The following is an 18,125-nucleotide window of genomic DNA, read 5'->3' as shown; positions in this document are numbered from 1 at the left end:
TATTGTCCCTTTTATATGTGAGAAGGAGAAAATGTGAAGAAAAATTGTTTGCAATTGCTAGTATAATTCCTAGCTAGCATCAATTCCTACTTTGTTTTCATTTATCATCTGGTTGAAAAGGGAATGAAAAATGATAAATAATGACATTGAGAAGACTTTTAACCAACAGACAAGTCTTGTTGATTTATAGAATAGATTTGTATACCTAACGTTGTTTAGAAGTGTTCTCTTAATGCCTCTGTGCTGCACCATCAAGAAGTGACAGGGAAGGATGGAAGGACATTCAAAATCAGTGCAAGTATTTGCATTTGCATGACTGAAAGAAGGCCAGAGAAGTACCTGCTGTTGAGACCACTCACCAGCTCTATTGCAAATGTTCCATGATGGTAATCTGTATGGGGTGGTAGAAGTATAGAACACACTGACATCCTGAGGTGCCAAAAACTCCACAAATTTGGCATTTTTAAAATAACCTCTCTTGCAGCGGAGAATAGAAGCAGCTTGATCAGAGATGTACAAAATTTTCCCAGTTATCAAAGAAACAGCTACAGCAAACATATCCTAAAAACAAAAATCTCAAATTATTTAGACAGTTGGAAATCTTCCTCGGTGCAGAATATATTTCTGAGAAAAACATTTAAGATACAAAAACATTTGTAAGTTCAAAATGAGAAGAAAGAAAATTTAATTTTATTACAGATGTTGTTCAACACAATGAATCTGCTCATCAAGTAGACACAGACAGAATATTTTTCAATTATGTAGTAAGAATAATACACTACCATTTACTAGGTTACAAACCCTAAATATCCTTGTCTACAGTTCTATGATGCAGAATGAATTTGCAAATTAAGAATTAATGACCTTTCAGCTATATAACTTCACATTTTCCCTGTGCTTGTTATAGACATGATTTACATTTATGAAATTCAGGTGTTTCTGAAAGGCTGTTTGTGTTAGTTGGTCCATCCACAAAAGGTGAAAAAAGGGCTCTAAACCACTTGGTAAAAAAAGAATGAGTACACAGGTGGGAAGAAATCCCACACACTTGGATTGTTTCTCTTCCTGCCACAGAGGAGCTTCCTGCATCAAAACCTTTAGTGCTCCATTCATAAACTCTGCACAGGAACTGGAGAGCTGTCAGCAGAACACTGCTTTTAGAAACGGATATTCACATTAATTGAAAAATGTTAATGATATTCGGCTGAATTTCTCAATTGTACTTTACACTTCCTATTTATTTCACCTTGTGGGCAGCCTTTACTACTGACAGATTCAACAAAAACCACCTATTTAAGCTATGGAACATACCCCACCATGCTTTTGTTTTAGAGCATTCAGACTTCATATATTCAAACAGAGGCTACAGTTCAAAAAAATAGTAGGAGGTAGTCTAATACATTTAGATGCCATTATTTTTTGAAGACTCCATAACTTATTCCTAAAATACTAGTAATATGGAAATAAATATAATTTTAAAAATCATTCAGGTTATCATTTAACTGCTAGAACTACAGTGATGGTCCTAGCTGTTCTTATCTCTATGGGAACACAGCATCACTGGACCCCACAGAAAGCCTGTACCAGTTGCAAAGACCAGTCAAATCCCACAGAACAGGACACAGCGATTCCAATACTTCTGTCACTCTTCAGTCACACTAACACAAAGAACTGGTGAAACATCAAATAGCCCCTTGTTATAAGAATAAGCTGAAGTGATTCACCATGTGCCTTGACTAAAATTTGGAAAAAGTTAACTCTCCAACTTTTGCAGCAAGTGCACTGAAATGAGAACTAATGTCTCTCAGTGCTTTGTATCACATGGACACAGAGATGTGTCACACCAGCCTCTCCAGGCACAAGGTACAATTCAGAGGATCAGGGAGCTCAAGACTAGTTATTGCCCGCCTAACCAGAAACAAGTTTTCAGACTCTGCAAAGGCTGAGTTTCTTAGCCTCTCCTGGAAGGCAAAAGGATGTTTTTGCAGCTTTGTGGTCCAGCTACCAACTCTTCCTCTCTAAGAATAAGGCATGCCTGAGAATCTCAGTTCCAGGAAACATTTTCAATACACACTGAGACTCAGGGCACCGTACTCACCGCATTTTTCATGATGTATTCTGAGGTTATAGTCTCCACTTCTTCCACTGTGTAAGATGATACATTGAGACCAGCAGGTTGGGATTCATTAATCATCAACAACTGGTAATATTCCTCATTGGCTACATGAGAGCAAAACAATTTATAATCAGGATTATCAATAAATACACAGCCCAGGAGCAGTAAATGGCAAAAATATTTTTTGGCATAAATGCAAAAGTTGGGAAGTTGGCAGTTGGGAAATCTAGGCACTATTCCAAATGCATCACCTTCCCTGGTAGAGCTTCCTCATCACTAATTCAAACAAATGTACACATCTAAATTTACCCATATATGAACGAAAATGTATTTTAGTCTGACAGTTCAAACAGTATGAAATGGTAAATTGTTTTCAAATCAATTTTCTAACTCAACCAAACAGCAGTAAAGTATCAAGCCTCTAGAGAGTTGCTTCAACTCCCAAAGGAACAAAAGTCAACAAAGCCAGCAAAAAGGAACTACATGAAAATATCTGGTTAGAAAGGTTTTCAGCCATAATACAGTTCTCTGTGTAGAGCTATGTTTATTTAAATTCCTATTTTGAAAGTTTTGCTTTAGCCAGGTTAGCATTGTCTAGGCAGTATCACACTTTATTACCTTTAACTTGTTTAATGCTTTTAAGGGCATATTTCAACGTTGTTAGGACACTGGATTTGCCTTTGACTCTCTTCTCAGAAGGAAGGTGAGCTTTCAGCTCCTGCAGTGTTTTCAGCAATTCTTTTTGTGTTTTGGCTTTAGTGGACTGCTCACTACTGCAATATGAAAAACAAAAACACAACATCACTCAGATGCTTGAAGTGACACATCATCCTCAGAGAAGCCCAAATGTACTCTGGCACTTATCCACATCCATCTGTACCACTAGCCTCATTAACTTTGCCAGTACTCAGTATCAGCTTCCAGAACTCAGGGAAATTCTTACATGACCATTGGAAATGAAAGATTTACCACCACCTGGAGTGTGATTGTAAAACGTACTCTGTATGTGCAACAGTACATATGCCCAAGCACCACAGAACTTATTTTTTTCTTTGCCACAATCTCCCCCCTCCCTTTTTAGTGGTTTTTTCCATGGTTCCTTTCAAAATCGAACTCAAAAATGTTCATGGACTTCAAAGGAGGGAAGCAGGAGGTCCATTCAAGTCTTCACCTCCTGTTCAAGCAGGCTCTCTTAAGAAAGGTCCCTGAAAAGGGAATGGCAGTGGGAGAGCATCAAGTTAACAAAACAAATGGAGAAACCCTTTGAATAATACATCCCAGCTAGGCATAGCAATACATTAAGATAAGGAAATTTTGACTAAATCTGTAAGGAAAAGAATCAAAGGAGGCTGGAGACAGAAGCTGCATTCACAGGTCTCAGGTGCATGTTCAGAAGAGCTGTCTCAGTGGAACAGAACAAACCACAGAGACTATCAGCACCAGTATCAGAAAGTTATCATCATCTTCCTTTCCAGTTCCTGATATCTCTCCCCATTACTGAGTGGTGCTGACACAATCACAAAGGAAGAGAAAAGGAGGCAAGGAAAGTGAGGGAGAGGGTAGCAAAGATGGATGGCAGATATCTAGGAAAGAGTTAAAATGATAAATCACCTTGTCTTTTGCATTGGAGATTTTAAACATTCACGACAACCAAGAGGATTATAGAGCTGTTCTTAAATCTTCCTGAAAATTTTTTCCCTTCCAAAGGAAGCTCTTCTCTTACCACCTGATTGTCATGGCTGACAACCTGTATGTTATCCTGGGCACTGCTGGAGAAACAATAGTCCTGGCAACTGCACTGCATGACTGAAGCAGCCAGAAAAGCAGCTTCAGCTGCCAAGAAATTTTCAAGAGGATTTGTGAACATTTTTCTGAGAAGTTTTAAGACTTTGAAAAGGTAGTTAAATCATCTGACAGGTGTTGGGTGTATTTTACCAAAAATGCTTGCAAAGTGACAAAGCTGTATTAGAGAACACACATTGTTCTTGCTTCCATCACAATGCACTGTGAGAAATGCAGCATTCATTTACTCACTGGTCATTTTGTACCAAGAAATAATGGCAAGGGATCAAACAAAAGGCTATAGTACCCTCTTGGGAAACATTATGTTCATGCTGTGTGTTAAAATCACGTGTACAACGTGGCTTGACAGTTTGGACTGCTGCAATCAAACAGGGCTTTGTTAACAGAGGTTCATAGAAGAGCCCTCCATGCTGCCAGTAGGGAAAAAGAGAGAGAGGAAAGATTCTGAAATAACTGAGCATACTACTGGTTTGTACTCTCAGAGAGCAGACTGCTTTATGGGCATGGTCAGACTCTTCTGCAAGGAAAAAGAAACCTTTCCAAATTAGCCTATGGCCGCAGCAAATACAGAAGACAGACATTATTGGAAAATAAGTTACACCACTCCAAAATGTTTTTCCAGAGAGCAGTAGCACTAGGCACAGCAGCAGCCACAGGGAAGGTGTGACTTGCAGAGGACAGAATAAGAAAGTTCTATAAAGATATGAGATTTTCATTTTGGTTTTTGTGGACAGCAAACTGGAAAGGTACCTACAGATACTAAACTAAAGTTGTTGGTTGGCACTGATACTGAATGCAACCCCAGCAGTTCAAATCAAAGATTAAGCCTACAAAGAGAAGTAGTTTATCAGACTACTTTAGTCCTCTCTTTCAAGAGCATTCTCTAGATACTTTCAGTCTCCCATTGTCAAATGATGATCAGATCCTCTAGAGCTCTGCAACCCTCTAGCACTGTGCCTGATGCCTGGGAAGAATACTCTACCATCTGTAGTCCTAAATATTTCTGAGCAGAGAGCTATTAATAAAATCTAAAATTGAAACACCAAAAAAACTATAGTAAATAACCCCCTCCAAAATCTCACAATGAAGAAAACAGAATCAATGGGAAACAAAGATGAAGAAACGCCTTTGGTTCACTCTTTCACACTAAGGCAACATAAACTCTAGATCACAATTTCCAGTTGGAAATACAGCACGGAAAAATATCTCAATGTGTCTGCAAGGCAGACACAGAAGGTATGTTGAGCAAGCACCAAATGGTGCATAGGAGTAATTTGAATTTGCCACTTTTCTAGGAACCGCATAAGGTAGAAACACATTCAGGTAGGCAGGTCTTAGATACAGGTCTTAACATCAGCATGTTCTAGCTAGATAGATTGATCTGCTCAGGACCAGGCTTTGATGTCTTGATCTGACTCCAAAATTGACTTTAAAGAAGCTGACTTAAAAAAAGAAGTGCAGCAGGGCACTCTGAAGTGCCTAAATATGAGCCTTCAAGCTCCCAGGCTATCAGGGACAGAAACAGAGTTCATACAGAGGGATTCATTCCTGCAGCTGGTGTTTGCACATCCTTTATCTTTACACCTTGGGGACTTGAATCCCAGCAAATGGGACACAGGAGAGGCAGGTGATACAGCTGCTGGACACCAGGAATAACCCAAGTCAATGCTGAATTCTGATGTTAACACACCACCAGGTTCAGACTAAATTCCAAAGAGCAAAAAAAATATTGTAAGCTAGAAAACTCCACTGAAGCAATATTCAAAGGGACCAACAAAAAAAAATTACAGAGTTAAGTTACCCAATCAAAACAAAGTAACATGACTTAAAAGGTTACCACACAACTTGCATGGAACAGCAACAAAAAGATCTAATTTAATCAAGCAGTTAATATGACAGGCTACTGATTATGGAGAAGAAGAAATCAAAGACAAAGAAATCTTGTGTAGTCATCCAGGCTGAGGCAAAACAACAAAAAACCAAAATACAGTATTATTTAGTTTTCAGCATTTAGCATATGTGCAAATTACTGAAAAATATATGCCTGTTAATTTACCTGCAGCCACTGCTGGATTGATTGTGTTCAGAGTTTGCAATCATCAGACTAAATGCATTTGAGCTTGAACTAGAGTAAGGAAAAGAGAAAAATATTAATATTTGAAAACCGAACAAACAACTTTTAGTTCATTGTAGCTTTTTATTTTCCTATTAATGACTAGCTGCCTTAAAAACAAAAACAAACAATGCAAAACCAAATAATCAATCAAACCTGCAAAACCCTCAAAACCCCAACCCCAAATTTTAAAAGCTTCTGCATGGTACAACAAATGGGCACTAAAGCTGTACACATTTATGTAAGCAGCACAGAACAGCTTGAGCTGGAAAGGACCCATAGGGATCACTGAGTCCCAACACCTGGTCCTCACAGCACTACTAGGGAGGTGGTTCTTAACATAGCTTTGCTCTGTCCAGTAAACTATTATTGGAAAGATTAAAATAGCATGGTTTCATCTTCACGCACAAGAATCAACTGACAGGTTTTGATATACAATTACAGAAATTTTTTACAAGAAAATTAATTAATAATAAATAAATAAATAAAAACACAATGATGAGAAGAAAGATACAAATGATGCTGGCCATGCAAACACCAGAGACTTTTTCTTTATGAATTATATTACATAATTTACATCACATAAGAATACAACTTAAGCAGCACACAGCTTCCATGCTGAAGAGGTTTTATACCTCAGTTATTATTCAGAAATATTGATTCAAATTTAAAAAGTTTTCAGAGGCAAAAATAGAAGTGAAATGTATCTAATAATAGCTCCTACCTTTTATGACAATCTGAAGATTCCATAAGCATTGCTGAATCCTTCCCATTTTCATCAGATTCGTGACCATGAGAATCATGTCCACTTGAATAGTTTTCATTTGTGTCATTCCCACTGGAGTCATTCCCACTGGAGTCATTCCCACTGGAGCCACTGCTCATTTCAATATCTTCCTGCAGAACTTCATGAGAGTCTTCAGGCTTCGCTTGAATTTCTGAATCTTCAGCAATCATCTGGCTATGGCCACTTGGAAGTCCAGAATAATCACTCATCTTGAGCTGCTCTTTTAAGGAGAACGATGGAGAAATGTTTCCACTGATGCCAGGCTGCTGCTCAGGGTTCTGCTCCTCAGTGCTAGAGGAGAACCCCCAGAACTTGACAGAGTCCGTGGGACACTCATCAGAAACACTGCCAAGACCAAGAGCAAATCAAGCCATATTCAGAATTTTCTCTCTGTACAAACTGTGTATGGAAGTACAGATGCACAAATCTGAGGAGGAAGGGAAGGAAGAAAAAAAAATTATTTTCTTGTTTGCCTTGCTGACAAACTGGAATTTGCACTGACTGAAGAAAGTAAAAAATGCGACATGCATGGTTAATACAGTCACCATTTGAATGGTGAAATGTTTCAATTAAATTGAAAATCTTAATGTTTTATAATGGAAAAGGTATTTATTTTGTAGTAAAAACTCACACATAAGAAAGAAAGTTGAATCATCATGGAAAAACTCCTGAAAAGTTCACTTATTCCCTTGTTTTCTATTTTCCTACTTAATACTTATCAGTATTGCTACCTAGATTTGGAAAAAGTTATTATGATTTACCTTGATGAAGAAAAAAAACTCTATTCAGATATCAGAACACCGCTTATTTGGTTTGCAGGTAATTTGGTCTTCAGTTTTACATTTTGGGGTTTTGGTTTTTTTTTTTTAAGATCAGTTGGGAGGGAATACTACTGTACTCTTCATTTCTTTCTTTCGACAAAAGCCATGTAGATAGGCAGACAGAACACACAGCAGGAACAGAGAAACTAAACACACCTTATCACCACTACCAAAAATTCTAAGGTATAAATAACCCTGAGAATAGTTTTATCTACTGATTGTCACTAATTTGGGGGGGGAGGGTATAAAAAAATGCTTGGAAAAGTAAAGTTAAAAAAAAATAAAAATAAAAAAATTCCTGCTTGTACACCAAATTCTAATGCATCAGGCTCAAAAATCAGAGTGTATGCAGAGGTGAATCAAGGACAGACCAATACTGAAGCACCATCAAAAGAGAAGTACTGGAGAGCAGTTCAACTTTATTAATAAAAAAAATCATATTTAATCTGACTCATATCCTTATCCATTTCAGTAACTTAGAGACAACAACAGTGTAAAACTATGAACTAAGACTCTCTGTTGAGAATCTGTTGTTTTCAAGACAACAGAACAATGTGTGTTCTTGCCTCTTTGTTCCTTTAAAATAGTCAAGATTACAATTATTAACTAATAAACCACTGACTGGATTACCAGTCAATAAAAAATTCACAACCAAGTTTTTTAATATTAAGTATAGCAGTTTTGTCTTAAACACAAATAAATATAATATTTATGTTTTTAAGAAAGACTCTAATGGAAAACATTCACAATAGTAATTTAAAACACACCATGATTCAACTCCCCCCCACCAAAGCAACACCACATGGAAGCTATTTTCTTACACTCCTAATTGATGTTTTTCCAGACATTTTATATTTATTTGGCATTTTCCAGGAAACACTACTTGTCTCCTCATTTGATCAAAATAGTATGTGAGATATCTGCTTTCATTTAAAAGTATAGTTTAAGGACATCCATTTCAGCTATCAGTAACAGTATAAAAATAGAAATAATTTTTTCCTTATAAGTTTATTCAGAAGTAGTTTATTGTAGTTAATAATAGAAAAATGCCTTTCAGTAGAGCAAAGTACACTTTTTCCTTCTGCAGGTATTCACTTCAGGTACTTCAAAGCAGATAAAAGAGACCTCCTGTGATGCTGCTGTATTGAACACTATATCCAGGCACTGAATTACCCCTCAGGAGCTCTGACAGTTATTTTCTGGACTAAGGTTAACCACTTCTGTCTTGAAAATTACATAACCAAGCATGCGATAAAAGAGTATTTACTCTGAGATGGAACTGTAGGATTACATCACAATGCACATTCTCTGGTGGCCAATGATTAACTAGGCCAGACAGTTCATCTCTGGTTTCATCTCAGTGACAGAAGCAGCTGCCCCTTGCCTTGCCTTCCCCAGGACACTGAGTGAAGCCCTGTGGCTCTGCCACACACTGCCCACATCCAGGGCTGCAGGGCATGGCCTGAGCTCAGCCTGCCTGGGGGTGAGAGGCACTGAAACCACCCAGCAGAGCCAGGATGGAGCCTGGCACAGGGCACACCTGCATGCACAAACCTCCTGCTGCTGCACAGGTGAGGAATGCTCTAGAGATGTGCTGATCCATGTGCTCCCAGGGGATGCTCTTCCCACTGCTGTGTAAATCAGAGCATGTCTGCTTAAACAACTGCAGCCACTCCCAAAAGCCATTTCCCATGTGTCATTTATTCTATTCTTTCTCAGAGGACACCGAGGTTGTAAAGCTCTATGGAGAGTTCTGAGAGTAAAGGTAATAAACCCCATCAGGATCCCAATGAGTTTTAAGAAAAAAGGCACTCACAGCATCACCTTAAAGGAGGTCTGAGGTGTACAAAAGGTAAGCTGTTGAGAAAGATAAGGATTTGACAGGAAGGTCTCACAGATATGTATGTATAACAGAAAGATCTTTGAATGTAGAATCTGAAGAAGGAATAAAAATGACATATTATATTGACATATAAGAATTGCTGAGCCAGTTTTACTGGGTAACTAAGAAGGCAAAGAGCAAGTGAGTTGGAAGGGGCTTTTATGACTCTGAGCAAAGGATAAATCCACCTCAAACAAAAGATGTTTTTACTAAGCAAAAAGATTTTCACAGACAAACGAGAAAATCAATGTTGCAAGTAGAAGAAAGATCTCAGAATTTTCCACTGCAAGAAAACTAAAAACCAACTTCTAGCTTAAACTGTAACATACTAACTTTTAGTGATTGGACAATAGTAACATGAATATTGTAATGTTAGTAGTTAGGATAGGCTACAGGTAATAGTCAAGGTGTTGATTGGTTGTAATGTAAGAAGATACACAGCAGAGAAAGAAATACAATGTTTTGTAACATGAATAGAAGAGAGCTTCAGGGCACACAGCTTGCCTATAACCAGCAGCTAAAGGCCCACACACGACCCACAACTGCTGGAACCTCCTCAATGCAATAAACAGCATTTTAAGAGCAGTCTAAAGTCTCCATCTCTGTCCAGCTCTTACATAAGCCAAGATCTAAAATTTCTCATCCTATATTCTGTACCCAAGGCTGGAGTTTGCTCCTGTTTTCCTAGCAAAATGCTACTTAGAAAGAGCTTTAGATACATGAGAAATAATACTGCCATGATCAAAACACTACTACCTGTTAGGAAATTGTGTTTTCTTTAGAGATAGGAGAAGAAAGCTCTCACAAAATAAACTAAAAAAAAAAACTTTGGGCTGCTATATTTATTCCTATGAAGAAAACTACGTAAATCACTACTGATAGTTTTATAAGCATGAGCTACCAAAGACAGACTCTCAGCATAGTCCTAAATTCTCTGAAGGTAATTAGCCCAATATCACAGTAACACAGTATTAATAAAATTGTGCTATTTATATGAAGAGCAATGAATGTGCCACAGCTTTCCTACTCTGATGTAAATACTGTGTTTTAGTCTTTCAGCACAAGAAACCTCTTCTCCTGAATTCTGATGCAAGAGAGGATTACACGTGCTGTAATATTTCCAGCCACGAGAATTCTTCACAGACATTTTTTAGACACAACCTTTCCTTGGAAAATTATTTTCCCAAAGTCTTTTGTGTAATCTTTGGAAGTTTAAGAGGCAATGAAAATGTGCCATGGCTAGCATACAGAGTCTTACAGTTTGAAATTCTGAGTTATTAAACCACTGCTGAGTAATTTTTTCCACCTCCAAATATCATCTATTGTCTCGTCTCCTCCCTTTTTTCCTTGACACCCAGGCTAGCTTCTGCCAGCTATTTGTAGGAAACTTCATCAGTGTTTCCTTAGGTGGGAGAGAATTGTTCCCCAAAATTAAATAAATAAATAAATAAATAAATAAATCTGCATGCTATCCAATAACTTTTGAGGAATTTCCCATAACTCCTGGAACAAGGTTGATTGATTCAATGAGAGTAAAGCTTTCAAGGTTTTAAAAAACATTTTTATTTTAAGCAATGAGCACAAATTAAAGAGTCAACAACAGAAAAGAAATAGCAACTGACCCTTAGGAGATACTATGTAAATTTTTCTCTTGATACCTGGCAGAAATTTGTGTCAAGGATCAATTCAATCCTGTTACTTCTGGCTCTAACAACATTCCAGAACTTCTGCAGCTTCATCTATACCTAGTAACCACAATTTGGATCCCAAGGACAATCACACCAGGGAAAAAAAAAAAAAGAAAAAAAAAAAAAAAAGAAAGAAGAAAAGAGTATATGAGTAATGGAGAGAACACAAGCTTGTCATCTTGAGCTGGAATGGTTTTCTTAGGCAAGACTGGAAGATTAACGTCACTGAAAGTCAGTCTTGCACAAAATTTCTTCAGTTTCAAAATCTCCAGAGCCTCAGTGCCAGAGGCACATACCAAAGTAAGGAATACAGGAAGAGTAAAGAGGAAGGAAAAAGAAAAATATAACAAACTTGCAAGAGCTTCTGAAGAAAAAGAGAAGCATTTCTAAAACAAGACTTTACTACTTTGGGGGAATCTTGATGCCATTTTAATTTATAATGTGATGTTAATACATGCCCTAACTTTGGAGACATTTTCTTAGAAGAGGTTGGAGTAACTGAAAAAAGCTCAGGCTGGCAATAACCCTTCACCACGCTCTGCAATTTAGATAAGAAGTGATGCAGCTGGCTAGACTTCACTCCCAGCAGAGAAAGACCTTTAAGTGGAACATCTGCATGCAGACACCAGCACTGTGCAAACACTTCAGGAGCACAGACGGTCAGACAGCACAAAGAGATTAATTTATCTTTGAAACTAATCTCAGGGAAAATGACATAATAAATTGCACATATTCATCCCACTCATATGCTTGAATAAATTCCCAATCACTAACCAAACACTGGAAGGCAAAAGCTTGCATGTTTTCCCAGTCTGAGGTGCTCTTCTGTTACCAGTGTGAGGAAGGTAATTACATCCTATACCAAGTTCAGTAAGCATCTGAACATGGAAACACAAAGAGCTCTTTTAGGGTTGATCTTGGAAGAAGACAGGTTTTTCTTTATTTTCTGCTCCATCTTCTAAATTTTTAAGGGATGTTGTCTATTTTGACTCTACAAATAAAAACTCTTTTAATATTAAATTTGCACCAGTTAAGCTCGATTTTAAGGCAACTGGCTCACACAAAGCCATTCTGTTCCCTCTGGCAAAGACTAGAGCTCTCTAAGATCCTGATGCAGAGCATGAAAGATTACCATAATTCCACTGAGCACTAGGGACAAATGTAGGCATTGATTTGCCAGGTTAGATATGCAGCAAATGTCTTCTGGTTACTCATTACCTACAGTTGCTCCTTTATCCAGCAGTAAGACAAAGGAAACAGCCTGAACTTTTAACATTACCAAAAAACCACACCAAAATACGTATGGACAAATGCTGAAAGAATTGAGCTTGTTTTTGAAAAACTCCCTTATAGAAGTGTTGTAGAACACCAAGGAGGCAGATTTCTTCTGAAATCATAACTTTAAACCCAAAAATTGTGTTTAAGCAGAGATCTGGTTATGTTCAGAAAACAGATTTTTTCCAGATTTCTTTTCACATAAAAACCATCATGTTTAGTACTGGCATATAAAGGAGGAGAAACTAAGAATCCAGAGTCAAAATTATCCCATTCAAGAACTGAGTAAGAGGCAAACATCTCATGATTTGAGTCTAAATTTGCAACTACTATAGATCTACCAATATTCCCAACAAAGCAAGAGCCACACTACATTTTATGCCTATAGACATGTGAATATTCAGGTACTCTTAACTGTACCAGAACCAAAGAGAGATATTCCTAATGGTCAGGATTAAATTTGCCTGAAGATCTTGTCAACAAGAAGAGCTTCCAAACGTCTTCTGGATTTTTGCTTTGCAAAACAATAAACGTTTTCTTATTTAGATGACAAATAACTAGCAAGAGTTTAGTCATATCATGCAATTCTAGATATGATTGAAAATTAACATCTACAATGAATGCATTCCCTCTGTGCAATTAGACATAATTAAATGCTTGGGAGTTGAAAAACGTTATGAGAAAATGTTGGAAAACAAACAATAATCCAAGAAGTGACTTGCTCAACTTCACCAACATTGAGAGCTTTGTCTTTTCCTGGCAAGAACAATTAACAGAATATCTTCACTGGGACTTTTCTAGGAAGGGGGGAAAGTAGAAGATGGCAATATTCTCAGATTATAGGAAACTATAATAAAGATGTTCAATAATTTCTTGTGACATTTTTTTACTTAAAAAAGGGAACTTTTTCACTAGATTACTTAACTCACTCCAAGTAACCGTGAATAAGTTTTGCTCTTTTGCTAAACAAGCAGTGAGATGTCAATATCAATAAAATTATCAACATCTAGTACACCACACATGTGCCCATAAAATCTGAATTTCACAGTACTCATTTCACAACCATTTGAAAAGGATTCGCCTTTCAGCTCAAGAAAATCCTGAGCACAAGACTCTTATTTAAGTAAGAGTTACTAATAGCCTTACAAGGGTCATCTTCATTAACCAGCTTTGAGCTGCCTCTTTACAAAGAGAACTGATCAAGTCACAGCCTTGTTCCAGAAGCATTGAGTGCCACCCTGAATTTCTAACAGCACCTATACAGGAAGAGGTCAGCATAAGATCAGGCCCTGGCATTCACAGTGAGGATGCTTCCAACTAGATTGTTTCCTCACTGAAGAAAGTAAACCTGAATTTAAGAGTAAGTATGGTTTTAGGCTAAAAAAGGTTTTAGCTTCAAGTAAGGTAACTCCCAGTTTATAGCCAAAATATTGTTCTGAATATGTATATATGACTGAAACCCTAGTTTAAAGATAACACAAACACAGAACAATGTATTTTCTGCATAAGCTCTAAAGGAGCAGGAGGGGAAGCATTTTTCTACTAGCATGAATCATAATAATTATGTGTGATTCTTACCTGTTTCTTCTATGAAAAGGTGGCAAAAGTGTTTATCAAGCTCCCTCCCAGCTAGCATCAAAAGCATGAGGTGCCTAGGTCCAGAGTCTCCCACATGCACTTAATTCTTGTCTCATCCTCTTCTACTGGAAATCTTTGACCATTACAGAGTCCGGACACCTCTATAACTATAAAATATAAAAGAAATACCTGGGCCCCCCAACAGTGTCCTCTTCAAACAGATAGCAGAGAGATGCTCACAGCTATGTCACTCCTATGCAGATAAACGTTGGTTAAACATGAAACTGTCATACAGCACAACAAGACAAAAATTTGCATTTTAAACACTTTTGCTTTGAAATAAGATCTTAAAGAGTTTTAAAGTATAGCATGTTCTGCACAAGATAAAATAACCCCTAGGATTCACAATCAGAGTGGTATCACACTATGTACAATCAGCATGGGCTGACACAGCCACTGGGAACACAGGGCTGGCCTCCCCAGCAGGGCACCGAGCCAAATGTCTGATGTGGTCAGCAGGAGCTCCAAGTACTCATCAAGTTTGGTTCCAACATCATTTTTTGGCTCTCTATCACAGTAGGATTGATAAGAGCATTAAAGATTTTACCGGGCAGTTATAAAATTTCAATTCACATAATGACTGAGATCAAAAGAGACTTCTGGAGGTACCTTGTCCAACTCCCTGTTCAGGCAGTCACCTAAGAGCAGGCTGCTCAGGACCACCAACAGCTGACTCTTGGATATCTCCAAAAAAATGGATATTCCATAGTCTCTTTGGGCAATCTGTTCCAGTGCTCACTCACTCTCACAGTAAAAAAGTGTTTCTTAATGGTCAGATGTCTGTACTGACAAAATCCATCAACATTATTATTTTTCCTAATAAAAATATTTTCTCAAGAAAGACACTGGGAATTTTGATGAAAAACACAAAAAAAAAATCTGAAGTTCTTCTAGCAAACCTGGGAAACTAAGCCTGTTGGTGCATGCCACTGCCATGTGGCACAAAGAAATGGTAGAATAAAAATCAGAAGTTCAGAAGACTAGCATTTATGTGGCAGACAATTACATCATTCTAAGTGCTTCATCTGAATATGCAGAAGAAATGTTTTGAACAGTGTTCAAATCCCAAGCTAACCACTCTGGAAGACAGCCCATGCTAACATGTCTTAATTTAACATGCTGCACGTCTACCAACTGTTAAAAGTACATTTGTGTTGGCCAGACTAAAGGAAGAATTTATTCACAACATTCCATCCTGCATAACATTGTGAAGCCAATCCAATTCTAACACACTCATATTACGATATAAATCTGAATGCACTGGTTCTTAAGTATTTTGCTTCTGTTTTTATCATAAACTGATAATACAATATTTAAATTATAGGCTTTATCTCTGACCACAAGAAGTATTAGAAATTGCTGTAGCCAGAAGTACTTGCAGATTTCACAGGTTTTAGCCTGAACATTGAAAATGTGGAACGTCTTTCAGCACCAGTTAAATCCTTGTTTAAAGGCAGCTCTTGCAATTCCTTTACACTAACTCAACTCCCTGTAAAAATTTTAATTAAAAAAAGTAAAAAAGGCTTTCAAAAGTTTAAGTTTGAAGATATATCCACAGCAGCAGCATGTACCATTTTAATTGTGTATCATATTGGTTTCATGTATTTAACACATTTAAAAAGACATTAAAACATTAAGAAATAATAGTCCTTGTAAATTACTACTACACGATAAGCCTTTCTACAATTTAATGGAAAGTAAGACAATTTTTATCTGAAACAAAATGCCTGGTTTGAATGACTTGTATTTAAACAGTCTGAACAAAATTAGAGGCAGCCAATTCTATTTGTTTTCTATTATTTTTCAGAGGAAATGTAAGGTGATTGAGTATGCTCAAGTCCCAAAATACTAAGAGTTCGTCTACAGATGGCATCTCCAATAAGGTGTTTTCCACAGATGAAAGTCTAATTTGTTCAGTTTACAGAGAAGGCAGAACTTGTGACATTTCCTCATTTCCTTCCATACTGATATATATCTAAGCACAGAAGACTTCAAACATTATCAATGAGTGAAAACCCAGCTGTAGGAACACACCTGTGATACAGGAGGCAAACCACGCTGAACCAGGTTCACTTTCTGCAGAGAACTGAAGTCACACCTGCAGCATGGAAAAGAGTCAGCTTTTAGAACCTATTCAGATCACATTTTCCAACCACAGAAAAACAGGTTTCTTTGGGTTTTTTCCTCAATCATTTAGACTAAACAGACATTGTAGTGTTGATCCTCAAAATGTCCCTAACAATTCCATCTGTATTGCAATATTAAAGTACTATCCAGATCAGCTGTCTTTCCTGTCTGGGGCCAATGCTGTGGCATCATCAGATCACATTTAATGAAATCACATTACAAATTTTCTTTGCATCACAGATTACATTCCTCCACCATTTTCCTTTAATTATGTTTCCATTTTTTTTCCTCCAGTAGCAATCAACTTTTCTTCATTTTCAGAGCAGAGCACAAATGACTAAAAAATACTGTTGGAAGCTATGATCAGCTTTTTTAAATCCAAGTTTAGGAACAAAATATTTTCCCTTTTCTTCCTGAGCTATCATCCTGATTATCTAAGTAACAGGAGGTACTTGGTTTTCTGGACCCCAAAATTCTCCTCATAATTAAAAGTTCCCTAACACCTGCAAGAGCAATCAAAAAAATGGAAGCCATTAATAAACATCTGCACAGCAAGCAATGCAGATGCAGCACTGGATAGTGATACTACATTAAATTACAGTTTCATAAAGATTTAGAGAAGCCACAGCATTTCCATGTACTTCATGATTTGTGCAACAGGTCTTTAGAAATGCAAAGCCCTGAAGGATCTCAATTTTTGGACATTCTGACACTACATTTCAAAGGAAGTACACAAAAGAGCAATAACAAAATCACAGAGACACCTCCCATGCCCTCCCAAGCTCAGAGTCATTAAGAAAGATCTGGTACCATAAATCGCTTTATTGAGTACAGCATAAAAAACTCACCTCAAAAGAATGTACTAATCATGACCTTTCCAAATCTCAAAGTGTCATCAATATAGTCCTATAAAAAAGAAAAAAAGAATATCAAGCTTTGTAAGCAAGGAAAAAAATTATTATAAAAGATAAATCAAGTCCACTTCATAATGCAATACAAGTCCAACTATGCAAAATACGTCTTTCACAGGGGAAGAACAATTATAAAGACTACAAATACAAGATGAGAGGAGATGCAAGAAATTTTACTAAAAAAGTATTTATTACTGTAACCCAAGTTCTAAATTGGTTCTTTCAGCAATGCACAGAATAACTACCCACAGAATTCTATTCCCTGTATCAGCATAAGAAACCCTCCCCCCAAATTCTAATTTCTGCCAGACGAGAAATAAAATTTATTTTCCCCTTTCATATAAGTATTCCTTGTGCTGTTAAACCCATCACCTGTGCTCAAGACTCCAGAGTGGATCTGAACAGATCATCCCCAAGAGCAAATAGAAACTCTCTCAAATTTGTTCTTTCACCTTGAATAAGAGACTTGGCCCAGAGCCAAGTTTAATTGCCAACAGATTGGGTATTCGCCATTATTTAAAAAAAAAAAAAAAAAAAAAAAAAAAAGAGGCAGCCTGAGTGCTGAGACATCCTGTAAAGACACTAAACACCATCTCCTTCACATGCCCCATGCTAATTTCTAGACAACCTTCTTTCCAGCTTCCAATCTTAAAAAAAGGTGCCCTCTTAAAGGTACAAAAAATTACTTCTATGCAGTGTGAATTTTAAAAAACACCTTATTTTATTTGTAACCAGAAAATGCTATTGTCTTCCCAAGTGGAACTGGAGAGACAATTAAGGGCAGCATCAATAGTCAGAACTCTAATTTTGCAAATCAACTCTCACCCCTTTTGAAAAAAAACTACAAAAATTATGCATTTGAGGTTGACAAGTGCTGTCCCAGAAAGGAGGGAAAAATTATCATGTCCCATCATACAGTCAGATATTTCACTGTTATTAAAGGTGAAACTAGATTTAAAAGTAC

The 18,125-nt window shown here is 37.2% G+C and overlaps 1 protein-coding gene across 5 annotated transcripts in view; it reads right to left on the bottom strand.

Annotated features, from left to right (window-relative positions):
- PER2 (period circadian regulator 2) overlaps positions 1-18,125 on the bottom strand; it is a 46,114-nt gene that overhangs the window by 22,595 nt on the left and 5,394 nt on the right. For 2 of the 5 annotated variants that reach the window (XM_056498258.1, XM_056498255.1), the window contains 8 exons: positions 17,099-17,156; positions 16,158-16,221; positions 14,064-14,224; positions 6,757-7,246; positions 5,976-6,044; positions 2,735-2,889; positions 2,099-2,220; positions 360-561 (listed from right to left, as the gene is read on the bottom strand). In XM_056498258.1, the coding sequence (XP_056354233.1) occupies positions 360-561; positions 2,099-2,220; positions 2,735-2,889; positions 5,976-6,044; positions 6,757-7,028 (820 nt within the window). In that variant the 5' untranslated portion in view covers positions 7,029-7,246; positions 14,064-14,224; positions 16,158-16,221; positions 17,099-17,156. The other 3 variants (XM_056498259.1, XM_056498257.1, XM_056498256.1) reach the window with 3 other exon arrangements.

Source organism: Oenanthe melanoleuca, chromosome 9 (genome assembly GCF_029582105.1).
Source record: "Oenanthe melanoleuca isolate GR-GAL-2019-014 chromosome 9, OMel1.0, whole genome shotgun sequence".
Lineage (NCBI taxonomy): Eukaryota > Metazoa > Chordata > Aves > Passeriformes > Muscicapidae > Oenanthe > Oenanthe melanoleuca.
The sequence above is the reverse complement of the archived record's forward strand: the minus strand, read 5'-3'. Positions and strand labels throughout refer to the sequence as shown.